Raw genomic sequence first — 20,920 nt, forward strand, 5'->3', positions numbered from 1 at the left:
ATCAAGAGTAAGTGCGATGTCCATATCTGCCAGAAGATGTTTATGGACACGACAGTGGTCAGGTGATGCAGATTCCAAACGGCACAAAGGTGTATTGCCGTATAAAGGAAGAGGAGTTATTTGGGGTCGGTCCATCGGACCTGGTGGCCACGGCAACTGCTGGAAAATCCACCGTTTTTACCCTAAGTCACATCTCTGCAGAAAAAGACACCGTCTTTTCAGCCTCAGTCCTTTCGTCCCTATAAGAGTCATATCTGCCCAGGGATAGAGGAAAGGGAAGAAGACTGCAGCAGGCAGCCCATTCCCAGGAACAGAAGCGTTCCACCGCTTCTGCCAAGCTCTCAGCATGACGCTGGGACCGTACAGGACCCCTGGATCCTACATGTAGTATCCCAGGGGTACAGATTGGAATGTCGAGACGTTTCCCCTTCGCAGGCTCCTGAAGTCTGGTTTACCAAGGTCTCCCTCCGACAAGGAGGCAGTATGGGAAACAATTCACAAGCTGTATTCCCAGCAGGTGATAATCAAATTACCCCTCCTACAACAAGAAAAGGGGTATTATTCCACATTATATTGTGGTACTGAAGCCAGAAGGCTAGGTGAGACCTATTCTAAATCTAAAAAAAAAAAAAAAATTTGAACACTTACAAAGGTTCAAATCAAGATGGAGTCACTCAGAGCAGTGATAACGAACCAGGAAGAAGGGGACTATATAGTGTCCCGAGACATCAGGGATGCTTACCTCCATGTCCAAAATTTGCCCTTCTCACTAAGGGTACCTCAGGTTTGTGGTACAGAACTGTCACTATCAGTTTCAGACGCTGCCGTTTGGATTGTCCACGGCACCCCGGGTCTTTACCAAGGTAATGGCCGAAATGATGATTCTTCTTCGAAGAAAAGGCGTCTTAATTATCCCTTACTTGGACGATCTCCTGATAAGGGCAAAGTCCAGGGAACAGTTGGAGGTCGGAGTAGCACTATCTCGGATACTGCTACAACAGCACGGGTGGATTCTAAATATTCCAAAATCGCAGCTGATCCCGACGACAAGTCTGCTGTGCCTAGGGATGATTCTGGACACAGTCCAGAAAAAGGTGTTTCTCCCGGAAGAGAAAGCCAGGGAGTTATCCGAGCTAGTCAGGAACCTCCTAAAATCAGTGCATCATTGCACAAGGGTCCTGGTAAAGATGGTGACTTCCTACGAAGCAATTCCATTCGGCAGATTTCACGCAAGAATTTTTCAGTGGGATCTGCTGGACAAATGGTCCGGATCGCATCTTCAGATGCATCAGCGGATAACCCTATATCCAAGGACAAGGGTGTCTCTCCTGTGGTGGTTACAGAGTGCTCATCTTCTAGAGGGCCGCAGATTCGGCATTCAGGATTGGATGCTGGTGACCACGGAGGCCAGCCCGAGAGGCTGGGGAGCAGTCACACAAGGAAAAAATTTCCAGGGAGTGTGATCAAGTCTGGAGACTTTTCTCCACATAAATATACTGGAGCTAAGGGTAAATTTATAATACTCTAAGCTTAGCAAGACCTCTGCTTCAAGGTCAGCCGGTATTGATCCAGTGGGAAAAACATCACGGCAGTCGCCCACGTAAATAGACAGGGCGGCACAAGAAGCAGGAGGGCAATGGCAAAAACTGCAAGGACTTTTCGCTGGGCGGAAAATCATGTGATAGCACTGTCAGCAGTTTTTCATTCCGGGAATGGAAACTGGGAAGCAGACTTCCTCAGCAGGCACGACCTCCACCCGGCAGAGTGGAAACTTCATCGGGAAGTTTTCCACATGATTGTAAACCGTTGGGAAATACCAAAGGTGGACATGATGGCGTCCCGTCTGAACAAAAAACGGGACAGGTATTGCGCCAGGTTAAGAGACCCTCAGGCAATAGCTGTGGACGTTCTGGTAACACCATGGATGTACCAGTCGGTGTATGTGTTCCATCCTCTGCTTCTCATACCTAAGGTACTGAGACTTATAAGACGTAGAGGAGTAAGAACTATACTCATGGCTCCGGATTGGCCAAGAAGGACTTGGTACCCGGAACTTCAAGAGATGCTTGTTTCAGCAAGTACCATGTCTGTTCCAAGACTTACCGCAGCTGCGTTTGACGGCATGGCGGTGGAACGCCGGATCCTAAGGGAAAAAGGCATTCCGGAAGAGGTCATTCCTACCCTGGTCAAAGCCAGAAAGGAGGTGACCGCACAACATTATCACCACATGTGGCAAAAATATGTTGCGTGGTGTGAGGCCAGAAAGGCCCCACGAAGAAATTTCAACTCGGTCGATTCCTGCATTTCCTGCAAACAGGAGTGTCTATGGGCCTCAAATTGGGGTCCATTAAGGTTCAAATTTCGGCCCTGTCGATTTTCTTCCAGAAAGAAGTGGCTTCAGTTCCTGAAGTCCAGAAGTTTGTCAAGGGAGTATTGCATATACAACCCCCTTTTGTGCCTCCAGTGGCACTGTGGGATCTCAACGTAGTTCTGGGATTCCTCAAATCACATTGGTTTAAAACCAGTCAAATCTGTGGATTTGAAGCATCTCACATGAAAAGTGACCATGCTCTTGGCCCTGGCCTGGACCAGGCGAGTGTCAAATTGGTGGTTTTTTTTCTCAAAAAAGCCCATATCTGGTTGTCCATTTGGACAGGGCAGAGCTGCGGACTCGTCCCCAGTTCTCTCCCTAAGGTGGTGTCAGTGTTTCACCTGAACCAGCTTATTTTGGTGCCTTGCGCCTACTAGGGACTTGGAGGACTCCAGGTTGCTAGATGTTGTCAGGGCCCTGTAAATATAGGTTCCAGGACGGCTGGAGTCAGGAAAACTGACTTGCTGTTATCCTGTATGCACCCAACAAACTGGGTGCTCTTGCTTCTAAGCAGACTATTGCTAGTTGGATGTGTAATACAATTCAGCTTGCACATTCTGTGGCAGGCCTGCCACAGCCAAAATATGTAAATGCCCATTCCACAAGGAAGGTGGGCTTATCTTGGGCGGCTGCCCGAGGGGTCTCGGCTTTACAACTTTGCCGAGCGGCTATTTAGTCAGGGGCAAACACGTTGGTAAAATCCTACAAATTTGATACCCTGGCTAAGGAGGACCTGGAGTTCTCTCATTCGGTGCTGCAGAGTCATCCGCACTCTCCCGCCCGTTTGGGAGCTTTGGTATTATCCCCATGGTCCTTTCAGGAACCCCAGCATCCACTAGGACGATAGAGAAAATAAGAATTTACTTACCGATAATTCTATTTCTCGGAGTCCGTAGTGGATGCTGGGCGCCCATCCCAAGTGCGGATTATCTGCAATACTTGTACATAGTTACAAAAATCGGGTTATTATTGTTGTGAGCCATCTTTTCAGAGGCTCCGCTGTTATCATACTGTTAACTGGGTTCAGATCACAGGTTGTACAGTGTGATTGGTGTGGCTGGTATGAGTCTTACCCGGGATTCATAAATCCTTCCTTATTGTGTACGCTCGTCCGGGCACAGTATCCTAACTGAGGCTTGGAGGAGGGTCATAGGGGGAGGAGCCAGTGCACACCACCTGATCCTAAAGCTTACTTTTTGTGCCCTGTCTCCTGCGGAGCCGCTATTCCCCATGGTCCTTTCAGGAACCCCAGCATCCACTACGGACTCCGAGAAATAGAATTATCGGTAAGTAAATTCTTATTTTTGTGAATTGGTTTTGCTGGCTTGCCTTCAAAATGTATCTTTTATTACATTTTAAGGTGCATACACACTGGGCGTTTTTGCCGTATGCACAGCGATGATGTGAACATCGCTGGGTGAAAAATTGCTCAGTGCTTACACACTGAGCGATTTTCACCCCAGCGATGTCCACGGGGGTGAATCACTTTCCACTGTAGGAGACTGTAGGAGACTCGGCTTGTAAAACAGGACGGTGGTGGCCAGCGATGATACGGGAGCGTGCATCAGCGCTCACCGCCCGCCCATACACACTGGCCGAGTTTGAGCTCAAAGTAGCTCAAAATTCCAAGGGCGGGATTCAAATCTTGCAGCTGCCCTCCCACCCCCATCATACCTGCCGGCAGTATTCAAATGTTACTGCCGATGGGCGCGATATCAGCATTTCAGATTGCCACCCCCTGGGGTGGTGAGCTAAAATGCACAAAAAGTGACCCGTTTGGATGCCCAAGCGGGACTTTTCGCAATCGCGCCCATGACTTTAGTCGGGTTGAGCTGCTTTACGCGGCTAAACCTGTCTTTTATGGGCACGATCAGCGCGATAACAGTGGGCCGTAGAATATCGCCCCGCGATCTCCCGTCACTTTAGACGGGATATCAGGGGCAATATAAGATTTGAATCCCGCCCCAAAAGTGATCTACTTTGAGCTCAAAATAGCCCAGTGTGTATGGGCCTTTAGTGCAATCAGTAAAATTACATGCAAGCAGCAACAATAAACTCTATTATGGTAATAGAACAGTAGGCGTCTGATACAAGTAGATTCCTCCTGCTTGCATTAGTGATGCTCAGACGCAGCATTGGATTACATGCAACACCATTGGCTAGCTGTGTGACCCATGGGGGTCTTCTGACGGAGATCCTGGCTTCGTCACTCCCCCAAAATGGTGGCCTTTGCTCCCCACCCCCAAATGGTCGCAGACTGTCAATCACTCATCAACCAATCTGATTCTAGCTATCATTTCAATTTCTCTGACGTCCTAAGTGGATGCTGGGACTCCGTAAGGACCATAAGGGAATAGCGGCTCCGCAGGAGACTGGGCACAACTATAAAGAAAGCTTTAGGTCTAACTGGTGTGCACTGGCTCCTCCCACTATGACCCTCCTCCAGACCTCAGTTAGAATCTTGTGCCCGGCTGAGCTGGATGCACACTAGGGGCTCTCCTGAGCTCCTAGAAAGAAAGTATATTTTAGGTTTTTTATTTTACAGTGAGATCTGCTGGCAACAGACTCACTGCAGCGAGGGACTAAGGGGAGAAGAAGCGAACCTACCTAACTGATGGTAGCTTGGGCTTCTTAGGCTACTGGACACCATTAGCTCCAGAGGGATCGAACACAGGACCCGACCTCGATCGTTCGGTTCCGGAGCCGCGCCGCCGGCCCCCTTACAGAGCCAGAAGCAAGAAGTGTTCCGGAAAATCGGCGGCAGAAGACTTCTGTCTTCAACAAGGTAGCGCACAGCACTGCAGCTGTGCGCCATTGCTCCTCATGCACACCTCACACTCCGGTCACTGATGGGTGCAGGGCGCTGGGGGGGGGGCGCCCTGAGTGCAATATAATACACCTTGGCTGGCAAATCTACACCATATATAGTCAGGAAGGCTATATAGGTGTAAAAATACCCCTGCCAGAATTCCAGAAAAAGCGGGAGAAGTCCGCCGGAAAAGGGGCGGGGCCATCTCCCTCAGCACACTGGGCGCCATTTTTCCCTCACAGCTCCGCTGGAAGGACGCTCCCTGGCTCTCCCTTGCAGTGTCAAGCTACATAAGGGTAAAAAAGAGAGGGGGGGCACTAAATTTAGGCGCAGTATATATATATATATATATATATATATATATATATATATATATATATAGAAGCTGTGTAGTACGGCACTCAGACGCTGGTAAATGAATTAAGTCCAAGCCCTGGATAGCTGTTGTCAACGTTTCAATTTAATACAAATTTTTTTCAAGACATACAAAGTAAAAACATAAGAACACTCACCTTATAACCCCTCACCACAAGTGCTCATTGCGCTGACCGGAGCGGGGACCGCCTCCCGCCGGAGTCCGTCGGGCGGCAATCTCCCGTCAGCTGTGGCGCAGTCTGATGACGTCATCACGCTTAACGTGATGCACGTCGGGTGTCATGGAGACCGGCTGTAAACAAATAAGAATATACAAATACCAACTGCTGATTGCATCTCTGTAATATGCCTACAGGAATACACATAAAACTAAGTGCTGAATAGATCTATGATCAACTTAAGACAAATATGCAGCATTAATAGTTGGATTATGTTGATAGTTCTGTTACGTCACAGGCCGAATGGAGAAACATAAAGAGATTAGTGTGAAAACTAACATATATAAATTATATGGACAAATCAGGAAACCCTTATTAGAGGGTTTAGTTAATTCATAATTAATTAACTAAACCCTCTAATAAGGGTTTCCCAGTACCTTTGAGAACGGGTTGCTTCAGATGTACTTGCGTCACATGTAGTTACATGATCACAGGCAATACGTTCTTTCATCCTCATTTAGGCACTAAATTCTATATTAAGCACCATCTGACCTGTGAGTCCACACACACAGTGTACCAGATAGTTTGCCCCTGTGGTCTAGTATATGTGGGTAAAACCACACGAAAATTCAAAGAACGTATGACTGCCCACAGGTCTTCCATCAGACTTGGTCTGCAAAAAGGAAGTAGTGACCAGCCGGTCGCTCGTCATTTTATATTGGCCAAACATACTTTGGCCACTATTAAATATAGAATGATAGATCACATACCCCCATCCCTTCGAGGGGGTGATCGTGATAGTGCCCTCTTGAGGTGTGAATCGAAATGGATCCATAAATTGGACACAGTAATCCCCAGGGGACTTAATGACATGGTACCTCTTTCCTGCTTTGCATAATGTTTATATGAGTTTTGCAATTTATTATTATTAATATCTGCACATTTGATATATTTCTTAACCAGTACATATGGCTATAATGGTTTTCCTGATTTGTCCATATAATTTATATATGTTAGTTTTCACACTAATCTCTTTATGTTTCTCCATTCGGCCTGTGACGTAACAGAACTATCAACATAATCCAACTATTAATGCTGCATATTTGTCTTAAGTTGATCATAGATCTATTCAGCACTTAGTTTTATGTGTATTCCTGTAGGCATATTACAGAGATGCAATCAGCAGTTGGTATTTGTATATTCTTATTTGTTTACAGCCGGTCTCCATGACACCCGACGTGCATCACGTTAAGCGTGATGACGTCATCAGACTGCGCCACAGCTGACGGGAGATTGCCGCCCGACAAACTCCGGCGGGAGGCGGTCCCCGCTCCGGCCAGCGCAATGAGCACTTGTGGTGAGGGGTTATAAGGTGAGTGTTCTTATGTTTTTACTTTGTATGTCTTGAAAAAAATTTGTATTAAATTGAAACGTTGACGACAGCTATCCAGGGCTTGGACTTAATTCATTTACCAGCGTCTGAGTGCCGTACTACACAGCTTCTATTCACATCCCCCTGCATGCGGAGGAACAGTAAGGGCACCGGACCAAACAGCCAGCCATACCAGTGAGTGCCAGATCATCACATAGTATATATATATATATATATATATATATATAATATAAGCAGCTATAAGGGAAAAAACACTCATTTATAGTGGGATCCCTGTGTTATGTAGCGCTCTGGTGTGTGCTGGCATACTCTCTCTCTGTCTCCCCAAAGGGCTTTGTGGGGTCCTGTCCTCTGTCAGAGCATTCCCTGTGTGTATGCGGTGTGTCGGTACGGCTATGTCGACATGTTTGATGAGGAGGCTTATGTGGAGGCGGAGCAGATGCCGATAAATGTGATGTCACCACCTGCGGGGTCGACACCTGAGTGGATGGTTCTGTGGAAGGAATTACGCGACAGCGTCGACTCCTTGCATAAAAGGTTTGACGACATATCAAATATGGGATAGCCGGCTTCTCAGCCTGTGCCTGCCCAGGCGTCTCAAAAGCCATCAGGGGCTCTAAAACGCCCGCTACCTCAGATGGCAGACACAGATGTCGGCACGGATACTGAATCCAGTGTCGACGACGATGAGACTAATGTATCTTCCAATAGGGCCACACGTTACATGATTGAGGCTATGAAAAATGTGTTGCACATTTCTGATGTTACCCCAGGTACCACAAAAAAGGGTATTATGTTTGGAGAGAAAAAACTACTAGTAGTTTTTCCTCCATCTGAGGAATTAAATGAAGTGTGTGAAGAAGCGTGGGCTTCCCCCGATAAGAAACTGGTAATTTCTAAGAGGTTACTAATGGCGTACCCTTTCCCGCCAGAGGATAGGTCACGTTGGGAAACATCCCCTAGGGTGGATAAAGCGCTCACACGCTTGTCAAAGAAGGTGGCACTACCGTCTCCGGATACGGCCGCCCTGAAGGAATCTGCTGATAGAAAGCAGGAGGCTATCCTGAAGTCTATATATACACACACAGGTGTTATACTGAGACCAGCTATTGCTTCAGCATGGATGTGCAGTGCTGCAGCTGCGTGGTCAGATTCCCTGTCGGAAAATATTGATACCCTAGACAGGGACACTATATTGCTAACCGTAGAGCATATTAAAGACGCACTCTTATACATGAGGGATGCACAGAGGGATATTTGCCGGCTGGCATCTAAAATAAGTGCAATGTCCATTTCTCTATCGTCCTAGTGGATGCTGGGTTCCTGAAAGGACCATGGGGAATAGCGGCTCCGCAGGAGACAGGGCACAAAAAGTAAAGCTTTTCCAGATCAGGTGGTGTGCACTGGCTCCTCCCCCTATGACCCTCCTCCAGACTCCAGTTAGATTTTTGTGCCCGGCCGAGAAGGGTGCAATCTAGGTGGCTCTCCTAAAGAGCTGCTTAGAAAAAGTTAGCTTAGGTTTTTTATTTTACAGTGAGTCCTGCTGGCAACAGGATCACTGCAACGAGGGACTGAGGGGAGAAGAAGTGAACTCACCTGCGTGCAGGATGGATTGGCTTCTTGGCTACTGGACATCAGCTCCAGAGGGACGATCACAGGTACAGCCTGGATGGTCACCGGAGCCGCGCCGCCGGCCCCCTTGCAGATGCTGAAGTCAGAAGAGGTCCAGAATCGGCGGCTGAAGACTCCTGCAGTCTTCTAAAGGTAGCGCACAGCACTGCAGCTGTGCGCCATTTTCCTCTCAGCACACTTCACACGCAGTCACTGAGGGTGCAGGGCGCTGGGGGGGGGCGCCCTGGGAGGCAAATGTAACCTATATAAAGGCTAAAAATACCTCACATATAGCCCCCAGAGGCTATATGGAGATATTTAACCCCTGCCTGGATTCACTAAATAGCGGGAGACGAGCCCGCCGGAAAAGGGGCGGGGCCTATCTCCTCAGCACACGGCGCCATTTCCTCTCACAGCTCCGCTGGTCAGGACGGCTCCCAGGTCTCTCCCCTGCACTGCACTACAGAAACAGGGTAAAACAGAGAGGGGGGGCAAATTTATGGCGATATTTTGATATATATAAAGCAGCTATAAGGGAGCACTTATTATAAGGCTATCCCTGTTATATATAGCGCTTTTGGTGTGTGCTGGCAAACTCTCCCTCTGTCTCCCCAAAGGGCTAGTGGGTCCTGTCTTCGTTAGGAGCATTCCCTGTGTGTCTGCTGTGTGTCGGTACGTGTGTGTCGACATGTATGAGGACGATATTGGTGTGGAGGCGGAGCAATTGCCAAATATGAGGATGTCACCCCCTAGGGAGTCGACACCAGAATGGATGCCTTTATTTATGGAACTACGGGATAGTGTCAACACGCTAAAGCAGTCGTTTGACGACATGAGACGGCCGGACAATCAATTAGTGCCTGTCCAGGCGACTCAAACACCGTCAGGGGCTGTGAAACGCCCTTTGCCTCAGTCGGTCGACACAGACCCAGACACAGGCACTGACTCCAGTGGTGACGGTGACGAATCAACCGTATTTTCCAGTTGGGCCACACGTTATATGATTTTGGCAATGAAGGAGGCGTTACATTTAGCTGATACTACAGGTACCACTAAACAGGGTATTATGTGGGGTGTGAAAAAACTACCTATAGTTTTTCCTGAATCAGAAGAATTAAATGACGTGTGTAATGAAGCGTGGGTTGCCCCTGATAAAAAGCTGATAATTTCAAAGAAATTATTGGCATTATACCCTTTCCCGCCAGAGGTTAGGGAGCGCTGGGAAACACCTCCTAGGGTGGACAAGGCGCTAACACGCTTATCTAAACAAGTGGCGTTACCCTCTCCTGAGACGGCCGCACTTAAAGATCCATCAGATAGGAGGATGGAAAATATCCAAAAAAGTATATACACACATGCCGGTGTTATACTACGACCAGCTATAGCGACTGCCTGGATGTGCAGTGCTGGGGTAGTTTGGTCAGAGTCCCTGATTGAAAATATTGATACCCTGGACAGGGACAATATTTTACTGTCGTTAGAACAAATAAAGGATGCATTTCTTTATATGCGTGATGCACAGAGGGATATCTGCACACTGGCATCACGGGTAAGTGCTATGTCCATTTCGGCCAGAAGAGCTTTATGGACGCGACAGTGGACAGGCGATGCGGATTCAAAACGACATATGGAAGTTTTGCCGTATAAAGGGGAGGAGTTATTTGGAGTCGGTCTATCAGATTTGGTGGCCACGGCTACAGCCGGGAAATCCACCTTTCTACCTCAAGTCACTCCCCAACAGAAAAAGGCACCGACTTTTCAACCGCAGCCCTTTCGTTCCTTTAAAAATAAGAGAGCAAAGGGCTATTCATATCTGCCACGAGGCAGAGGTCGAGGGAAGAGACAGCAACAGGCAGCTCCTTCCCAGGAACAGAAGCCTTCCCCGGCTTCTACAAAAGCCTCAGCATGACGCTGGGGCTTCTCAAGCGGACTCGGGGACGGTGGGTGGTCGTCTCAAAAATTACAGCGCGCAGTGGGCTCACTCGCAGGTAGATCCCTGGATCCTGCAGATAATATCTCAGGGGTACAGGTTGGAATTAGAGACAGATCCTCCTCGCCGTTTCCTGAAGTCTGCTTTACCAACGTCCCCCTCCGAAAGGGAGACGGTTTTGGAAGCCATTCACAAGCTGTACTCTCAGCAGGTGATAGTCAAGGTACCTCTTCTACAACAAGGGAAGGGGTATTATTCCACTCTTTTTGTGGTACCGAAGCCGGATGGCTCGGTAGGGCCTATTCTAAATCTGAAGTCCTTGAACCTGTACATAAAGAAGTTCAAGTTCAAGATGGAGTCACTCAGAGCAGTGATAGCGAACCTGGAAGAGGGGGACTTTATGGTATCCTTGGACATCAAGGATGCGTATCTCCACGTTCCAATTTACCCCTCACACCAGGGGTACCTCAGGTTCGTTGTACAAAACTGTCACTATCAGTTTCAGACGCTGCCGTTCGGATTGTCCACGGCACCTCGGGTCTTTACAAAGGTAATGGCCGAGATGATGATTCTTCTTCGAAGAAAAGGCATATTAATTATCCCATACTTGGACGATCTCCTAATAAGGGCAAGGTCCAGAGAACAGCTAGAGATGGGATTAGCACTGTCTCAAGAAGTGCTAAAACAGCACGGGTGGATTCTGAATATTCCAAAATCCCAGTTAATGCCGACAACTCGTCTGCTGTTCCTAGGGATGATTCTGGACACGGTTCAGAAAAAGGTTTTTCTCCCGGAGGAAAAAGCCAAGGAGTTATCCGAGCTTGTCAGGAACCTCCTAAAACCAGGAAAGGTGTCTGTACATCAATGCACAAGAGTCCTGGGAAAAGTGGCAGGGTCGCATCTTCAGATGCACCTGCGGATAACCCTGTCTCCAAGGACAAGGGTGTCTCTTCTGTGGTGGTTGCAGAGTGCTCATCTATTGGAGGGCCGCAGATTCGGCATACAGGATTGGATCCTGGTGACCACGGACGCCAGCCTGAGAGGCTGGGGAGCAGTCACACAAGGAAGAAACTTCCAGGGAGTATGGACGAGCCTGGAAACGTCTCTTCACATAAACATTCTGGAACTAAGAGCAATATACAATGCTCTAAGCCAGGCAGAACCTCTGCTTCAGGGAAAACCGGTGTTGATCCAGTCGGACAACATCACGGCAGTCGCCCATGTGAACAGACAGGGCGGCACAAGAAGCAGGAGTGCAATGGCAGAAGCTGCAAGGATTCTTCGCTGGGCAGAGAATCATGTGATAGCACTGTCGGCAGTGTTCATCCCGGGAGTGGACAACTGGGAAGCAGACTTCCTCAGCAGACACGATCTTCACCCGGGAGAGTGGGGACTTCATCCAGAAGTCTTCCACTTGCTGGTAACCCGTTGGGAAAGACCAATGGTGGACATGATGGCGTCTCGCCTCAACAAAAAACTGGACAGGTATTGCGCCAGGTCAAGAGATCCGCAGGCAATAGCTGTGGACGCGCTGGTAACGCCTTGGGTGTACCAGTCGGTGTATGTGTTTCCTCCTCTGCCTCTCATACCAAAAGTATTGAGAATTATACGGCAAAGAGGCGTAAGGACGATACTAGTGGTTCCGGATTGGCCAAGAAGGACTTGGTACCCGGAACTTCAAGAGATGATCACGGAAGATCCGTGGCCTCTACCTCTAAGGAGGGACTTGCTTCAGCAGGGTCCCTGTCTGTTTCAAGACTTACCGCGGCTGCGTTTGACGGCATGGCGGTTGAACGCCGGATCCTAAAGGAAAAAGGCATGCCGGAAGAAGTCATTCCTACTTTGATTAAAGCAAGGAAGGAAGTAACCGTGCAACATTATCACCGAATTTGGCGAAAATATGTTGCGTGGTGCGAAGATCGGAGTGCTCCGACGGAGGAATTTCAACTGGGTCGATTCCTACATTTCCTGCAATCAGGATTGTCTATGGGTCTCAAATTGGGATCTATTAAGGTTCAAATTTCGGCCCTGTCGATTTTCTTTCAAAAAGAATTGGCTTCAGTCCCTGAAGTCCAGACCTTTGTTAAGGGAGTGCTACATATACAGCCTCCTGTGGTGCCTCCAGTGGCACCGTGGGATCTCAATGTGGTTTTGGACTTTCTAAAATCTCTTTGGTTTGAACCACTAAAGAAGGTGGATTTGAAATATCTCACATGGAAAGTGACCATGCTTCTAGCCCTGGCTTCGGCCAGGAGAGTGTCAGAACTGGCAGCTTTATCTTACAAAAGCCCATATCTGATTTTCCATTCGGACAGGGCAGAACTGCGGACTCGTCCGCATTTTCTCCCTAAGGTGGTGTCAGCATTTCATCTGAACCAGCCTATTGTAGTGCCTGCGGCTACAAGTGACTTGGAGGACTCCAAGTTACTGGACGTTGTCAGAGCATTAAAAATATATATTGCAAGGACAGCTGGAGTCAGAAAATCTGACTCGTTGTTTATATTGTATGCACCCAACAAGATGGGTGCTCCTGCGTCTAAGCAGACGATTGCTCGTTGGATCTGTAGCACAATCCAACTTGCACATTCTGTGGCAGGCCTGCCACAGCCTAAATCTGTAAAGGCCCACTCCACAAGGAAGGTGGGCTCATCTTGGGCGGCTGCCCGAGGGGTCTCGGCATTACAACTTTGCCGAGCAGCTACGTGGTCAGGGGAGAACACGTTTGTAAAATTTTACAAATTTGATACTCTGGCTAAGGAGGACCTGGAGTTCTCTCATTCGGTGCTGCAGAGTCATCCGCACTCTCCCGCCCGTTTGGGAGCTTTGGTATAATCCTCATGGTCCTTTCAGGAACCCCAGCATCCACTAGGACGATAGAGAAAATAAGATTTTACTTACCGATAAATCTATTTCTCGGAGTCCGTAGTGGATGCTGGGCGCCCATCCCAAGTGCGGATTATCTGCAATAATTGTACATAGTTATTGTTAACTAATTCGGGTTATTGTTGAAGGAAGCCATCTTTCAGAGGCTCCGCTGTTATCATACTGTTAACTGGGTTTAGATCACAAGTTGTACGGTGTGATTGGTGTGGCTGGTATGAGTCTTACCCGGGATTCAAAATCCTCCCTTATTGTGTACGCTCGTCCGGGCACAGTACCTAACTGGAGTCTGGAGGAGGGTCATAGGGGGAGGAGCCAGTGCACACCACCTGATCTGGAAAAGCTTTACTTTTTGTGCCCTGTCTCCTGCGGAGCCGCTATTCCCCATGGTCCTTTCAGGAACCCCAGCATCCACTACGGACTCCGAGAAATAGATTTATCGGTAAGTAAAATCTTATTTTCTGCCAGGAGAGGGTTATGGACTCGGCAGTGGACAGGAGATGCAGATTCTAAAAGGCACATGGAAGTTTTGCCTTATAAGGGTGAGGAGTTGTTCGGGGATGGTCTCTCGGACCTCGTTTCCACAGCAACAACTGGGAAGTCTACATTTTTACCCCATGTTCCCTCACAGCCAAAGAAAGCACCGTATTATCAGGTACAGTCCTTTCGGCCCAATAAGGACAAGCGGGTTAAAGGCGCGTCCTTTCTGCCCAGAGGCAGAGGTAGAGGTAGAGGTAAAAAGCTGCAGCATACAGCCAGTTCCCAAGAGCAAAAGTCCTCCCCCGCTTCCTCTAAGTCCACAGCATGACGCTGGGGCTCCACAGACGGAGCCAGGTACGGTGGGGGCCCGTCTCAAATATTTCAGCGATCAGTGGGCTCGCTCACAGGTGGATCCCTGGATCTTTCAAGTAGTATCTCAGGGGTACAAGCTGGAATTCGAGACGTTTTCCCCCCCCCGCCGTTTCCTCAAATCTGCCTTGCCAACAACTCCCTCAGGCAGGGAGGCAGTGTTAGAGGCAATTCACAAGCTGTATTCCCAGCAGGTGATAGTAAAGGTGCCCCTACTTCAACAAGGACGGGGTTACTATTCCACAATGTTTGTGGTACCGAAACCGGACGATTCGGTGAGACCCATTTTAAATTTGAAATCCTTGAACACGTATATAAAAAAATTCAAGTTCAAGATGGAATCGCTCAGGGCGGTTATTGCAAGCCTGGACGAGGGGGATTACATGGTATCACTGGACATCAAGGATGCTTACCTGCATGTCCCCATTTACCATCCTCACCAGGATTGTCATTACCAATTCCAGACGTTGCTGTTCGGTCTATCCACGGCTCCGAGGGTCTTTACCAAGGTAATGGCCGAAATGATGATACTCCTTCGAAAGAAGGGAGTTTTAATTATCCCGTACTTGGACGATCTCCTGATAAAGGCGAGGTCCAGGGAGCAGTTGTTGGTCAGGGTAGCACTATCTCGGGAGGTGCTACAACAGCACGGCTGGATTCTAAATATTCCAAAGTCACAGCTGGTCCCTACGACACGTCTACTGTTCCTGGGGATGGTTCTGGACACAGAACAGAAAAAAGTGTTTCTCCCGGAGGAGAAGGCCAAGGAGCTGTCATCTCTAGTCAGAGGCCTCCTAAAACCAAAACAGGTGTCGGTGCATCACTGCACACGGATCCTGGGAAAGATGGTAGCTTCCTACGAAGCAATTCCATTCGGCAGGTTCCATGCAAGAACCTTTCAGTGGGACCTGTTGGACAAGTGGTCCGGATCGCATCTTCAGATGCAGCGGCTGATAACCCTGTCTCCAAGGACCAGGGTGTCTCTGCTGTGGTGGCTGCAGAGTGCTCATCTTCAAGAGGGCCGCAGATTCGGCATACAGGACTGGGTCCTGGTGACCACGGATGCCAGCCTTCGAGGCTGGGGGGCAGTCACACAGGGAAGAAACTTCCAAGGACTATGGTCAAGTCAGGAGACTTCCCTGCACATAAATATTCTGGAGCTGAGGGCCATTTACAATGCCCTAAGTCAGGCAAAACCCCTGCTTCAAAACCAGCCGGTACTGATCCAGTCAGACAACATCACGGCGGTCGCCCATGTAAACCGACAGGGCGGCACGAGAAGCAGGACGGCGATGGCAGAAGCCACAAGGATTCTCCGATGGGCGGAAAATCACGTGTTGGCACTGTCTGCAGTGTTCATTCCGGGAGTGGACAACTGGGAAGCAGACTTCCTCAGCAGGCACGACCTCCACCCGGGAGAGTGGGTACTTCATCCAGAAGTCTTCCAACTGATTGTAAACCGTTGGGAAAGGCCACAGGTGGACATGATGGCGTCCCGCCTAAACAAAAAGCTAGAAAGATATTGCGCCAGGTCAAGAGACCTGCAGGCGATAGCTGTGGACGCTCTAGTGACACCGTGGGTGTACCGGTCGGTTTATGTGTTCCCTCCTCTTCCTCTCATACCAAAGGTACTGAGGATAATAAGGAGAAGAGGAGTAAGAACTATACTCATTGTTCCGGATTGGCCAAAAAGAGCTTGGTACCCGGAACTTCAAGAAATGATGTCAGAGGACCCATGGCCTCTGCCGCTCAGACAGGACCTGCTGCAGCAGGGGCCCTGTCTGTTCCAAGACTTACCGCGGCTGCGTTTGACGGCATGGCGGTTGAACACCGGATCCTGAAGGAAAAGGGCATTCCGGAGGAAGTCATTCCTACGCTGATTAAAGCTAGGAAAGAAGTAACCGCAAACCATTATAACCGCATATGGCGAAAATATGTTGCGTGGTGTGCGGCCAGGAAGGCCCCAACGGAGGTTTTTCAGCTGGGCCTTTTCCTGCACTTCCTACAGTCAGGGGTGACTATGGGCCTAAAATTGGGTTCCATTAAGGTCCAGATTTCGGCTCTATCGATTTTCTTCCAGAGAGAACTGGCTTCACTACCTGAAGTTCAGACCTTTGTTAAGGGAGTGCTGCATATTCAGCCCCCTTTTGTGCCTCCAGTGGCACCTTGGGATCTCAACGTGGTGTTGGATTTCCTAAAGTCACATTGGTTTGAGCCACTTAAAACCGTGGAATTGAAATATCTCACGTGGAAAGTGGTCATGTTGTTGGCCTTGGCTTCGGCCAGGCGTGTATCAGAATTGGCGGCTTTGTCATGTAAAAGCCCTTATCTGATTTTCCATATGGATAGGGCAGAATTGAGGACTCGTCCCCAGTTTCTTCCTAAAGTGGTATCAGCTTTTCATCTGAACCAACCTATCGTGGTGCCTGCGGCTACTACAGACTTGGAGGCTTCCAAGTTGTTGGACGTAGTCAGGGCCCTGAAAATCTATGTTTCCAGGACAGCTGGAGTCAGAAAGACTGACTCGCTATTTATCCTGTATGCACCCAACAAGTTGGGTGCACCTGCTTCAAAGCAGACTATTTGCTCGCTGGATCTGTAGTACGATTCAGCTTGCACATTCTGCGGCTGGACTGCCGCATCCTAAATCAGTAAAAGCCCATTCCACGAGGAAGGTGGGCTCTTCTTGGGCGGCTGCCCGAGGGGTCTCGGCCTTACAACTTTGCCGAGCAGCTACTTGGTCGGGGTCAAACACATTTGCTAACTTATACAAGTTTGACACCCTGGCTGAGGAGGACCTAGAGTTTGCCCATTCGGTGCTGCAGAGTCATCCGCACTCTCCCGCCCGTTTGGGAGCTTTGGTATAATCCCCATGGTCCTTACGGAGTCCCAGCATCCACTTAGGACGTCAGAGAAAATAAGAATTTACTCACCGGTAATTCTATTTCTCGTAGTCCGTAGTGGATGCTGGGCGCCCATCCCAAGTGCGGATTGTCTGCAATACTTGTATATAGTTATTGTTTAACTAAAGGGTTATTGTTGAGCCATCTGTTGAGAGGCTCAGTTGTTGTCATACTGTTAATTGGGTATAGTATCACGAGTTATACGGTGTGATTGGTGTGGCTGGTATGAGTCTTACCCGGGATTCTAAATCCTTCCTTATTGTGTCAGCTCTTCCGGGCACAGTATCCTAACTGAAGTCTGGAGGAGGGTCATAGTGGGAGGAGCCAGTGCACACCAGTTAGACCTAAAGCTTTCTTTATAGTTGTGCCCAGTCTCCTGCGGAGCCGCTATTCCCCATGGTCCTTACGGAGTCCCAGCATTCACTACGGACTACGAGAAACAGAATTACCGGTGAGTAAATTCTTATTATTACATTCTAGAAAATAATAGAATCTGATTGTTGATCTGTGCAACACTACCACTTGCTTGTTTTAAAAACTTTAGTTACTGTACCCCTATATGTGGTTGCTTGAGCTGCGTTGTCTAGGATTGAAGTGAATATTACATTGTAGAAAGAGGAAGCTGGTCAAGGTAAGATAGAATAGTGATGAAAAAAATAAATTAGTGCATTAGGTCCAGAGTATTGAATGTTGCTGTGTGGGTTTAGGTGCATGGAAAGAGCACGCAGTAAAGTGATACCAACTATCCATGCACATCTGTCTTTGCTACTGTAACTTTCTTCTCTCTGTCCTCCCACTTACCGGTATTTGATTTTCCTCTCTGCAGTTTATCCTGTATATTACAGCTGATATCTTTGTTTTTCCCATAACTGCCCTGCTTCAGTCTCCCTCCTCTGTAACATGCTTCACTGTCTCCCCATTCCTCCCAGAATCCAAATCGAGGTCCCCTCCTACATCGCCAATCTAATTTCTACACACACTCCTACCCCTCCACTCTTCCATGGATTGCTGCCTCACCTCCATCTTGGTTGGCCTACTCCACCCCCATCCTCTGGAACGCATTCCCTTTCAAAAATCAGTCTTTGTACCAGTCTGTCCAGCTTCAAAAGTGCATTTGGAACATATATTTTCATCAAAACCTACATCCCTCTAACTAACTTTCCAATCATTTCTCTCCAGTTCATCCTCCAACTGTTCACCGCCCTCTTAGTGCGTAAGCTACTGTATAACAGGCCCTTCCTTCCTCATGCTCTACCCCTATCAATGCCACCAGTATTCCCTGTCTCTCTTCTACTAATGTTCATCGACTGTGCATGCATTATGTTGTGTACAGGTTTACAGAGTGCTGAACCTCCATGCCCTCCGTATGTCTCACTTCTGTTTGTCCATCATTGTACTGTTAGTTACCCTACATTGGGCTTACATTGTTGATTTATTGTTCTGATAAATGTACTGATAAATGTCATTCTTTACATGGGGATCCGGTCTCTAGGTTGACCACTATTGGTCGACAGTAACTAGGTCGACAGAGTCTCTAGGTCGACAAATTTACTGAGTTTGGTTGTGGACAGATACATCCATATACTTAAAACCTGTGTTTAAACCATTCACTATAGTATTAAATCATGGAGAAATTTTTCTAAAGTTGACATAATTTATTATTATTTTTTTTTATAGGAAACAGTATTTGGGATTTATGGCTGGCATTTGACACCATGCACCATCGTTGGCTGCTGCTTATTGCATGTTTCTGGGTCCTGTTCATGTTAATGGTTGCAAGCAAATTCATCACCCTAACAATGAAGAACCCTGAGGGTAGGTACAGCCTCACTGGTTTAATAATTCTAACGATAATATTAAAATCTTTATTTATATTGTGCTTTTCTCCAAAAGGGCTAAAGACACTTTACATTATGTAGCTTTACCTTTGCTTACTGTCATGGAAAACAAATCATGGGGCCGGATTTAATGACGCCCTAGCTCGGCGGCCATGCGGGATGTCGGCTGAACTCGGAAGATTCTTTAAAGGGTTAGAAAATGTCCGAGTTTGGCTAGCATCCCGCACGCCCGTCTCACCCAGGCTTCATTACATCAGGCCCATGATTTGGATCAAACAAGTAGAGTTTATGAAAGATTGAAGTTGTTGGACCTGTGTTTTTGTTTTTTTTTCTCTTACGTCCTAGAGGATGCTGGGGACTCCGTAAGGACCATGGGGATAGACGGGCTCCGCAGGAAACATGGGCACTTTAAGAAAGACTTTATGTCTGGGTGTGCACTGGCTCTCCTAGGGAGGAGGGGGAACAAATGAATGTGGTGTCTCCGTCGACAACGCCGACACCTGACTGGATGGATATGTGTAATGTTTTAAGTGCTAATGTAAATTTATTGCACAAAAGATGAGAAGGAACAACCAGGGAGTCAACCCATGTCTGTCCCTATGTCGCAGGGGCCTTCAGGGTCGCAAAAGCGCCCACTATCCAAAATAATAGTCACAGATACCGACACGGATTCTGACTACGATGGTGCAAAGTTACAGCCAAAAATTGGCTAAAAGTATTCAATATATGATTATTGTAATAAAAGATGATATACATATCAAACCCCCTGTCCCTGACACGAGGGTACACATGTATAGGGTAAAGAAACCTGAGGTAAACTTTCCCCCATCTCATGAACAAGTTATTGAAAAGGCTTGGAAACCTCCAGACAAGAAACTGCAAATTCCCAAAAATGGATTCTTAGGGCGTATCCTTTCCCGACTAAGGACAGGATACGGTAAGAATCTTCCCCAAGGGGGAAAAAAGCTTGGACACGCTTATCCAAAAAAGGTAGCGCTGCCATTATGGCTACCCTCAGGGATCCTGCTGATCGTAGACAGCAGGCTACCTGGAAGTCCATTTACACAATCTAGTACCTTACTCAACCCGGCGTTAGTGTCGGCTTGGGTTTGTAGTGCTGTAGCAGCAAGGATAGGTGCCTTATCGACGGAAATTAATACCCTGGATAAGGATACCGGTTTATAGACCCTGGTTCATATTAAAGATGCTGTCTTATATATGGGAAATGCTCAAAGAGACATTGGCCTACTGAGTTCTAGAAATCACCGCTATGTCGATTTCTGCTAGACGAGTCCTATGGACCCGGCAATGGACAGAAGGCATATGGAGGTTTTACCTTACAAGGGTGAGGAATTGGTTGGGGAAGGTCTCTCGGACCTGGTCTCCACAACTACGGCAACTGAATAAAACTTTTGCCATGTATTTCCTCACAGCCTAAGAAAGCACCACATTAACACATGCGGTCCTTTCGATAATATAAAAACAAGGGAGTACGAAGATAGTCTTTTCTTGCAAGAGGTAAGGTCAGGAAAAACAAGCTGCCAACCACAGCTAGTTCCCAGGAGCAGAAGTCCTCCCTGGCCTCTATAAAATCCACAGCGTGATGCGGGAACTCCGCTGAGGGAGTCCGTCATAGGGGGTGCACGTCTTCGACTGGTCAGCCACATCTGGGTTCACTCACAGGTGGATCCCGGGGCGATAGAAATTATTTCCCAGGGTTACAAGCTGGAGTTCGAATAAGTGTCTCCTCGCCGGTTTCTCAAATCGGCCTTAACAGCTTCTCCCCCAGAAAGGGAGCGACTG

At 48.0% G+C, this 20,920-nt stretch overlaps 1 protein-coding gene across 2 annotated transcripts in view; it reads left to right on the forward strand.

The window, feature by feature from the left end:
* CHST10 (carbohydrate sulfotransferase 10) overlaps window positions 1–20,920 on the forward strand; it is a 143,988-nt gene that overhangs the window by 32,317 nt on the left and 90,751 nt on the right. For both annotated transcript variants that reach the window (XM_063953458.1, XM_063953457.1), the window contains exon 2: window positions 18,957–19,094. In XM_063953458.1, the coding sequence (XP_063809528.1) occupies window positions 18,995–19,094 (100 nt within the window). In that variant the 5' untranslated portion in view covers window positions 18,957–18,994. The remainder of the gene's footprint in view (window positions 1–18,956; window positions 19,095–20,920) is intronic.

The sequence above is a fragment of the Pseudophryne corroboree genome, chromosome 2 (genome assembly GCF_028390025.1).
Source record: "Pseudophryne corroboree isolate aPseCor3 chromosome 2, aPseCor3.hap2, whole genome shotgun sequence".
Lineage (NCBI taxonomy): Eukaryota > Metazoa > Chordata > Amphibia > Anura > Myobatrachidae > Pseudophryne > Pseudophryne corroboree.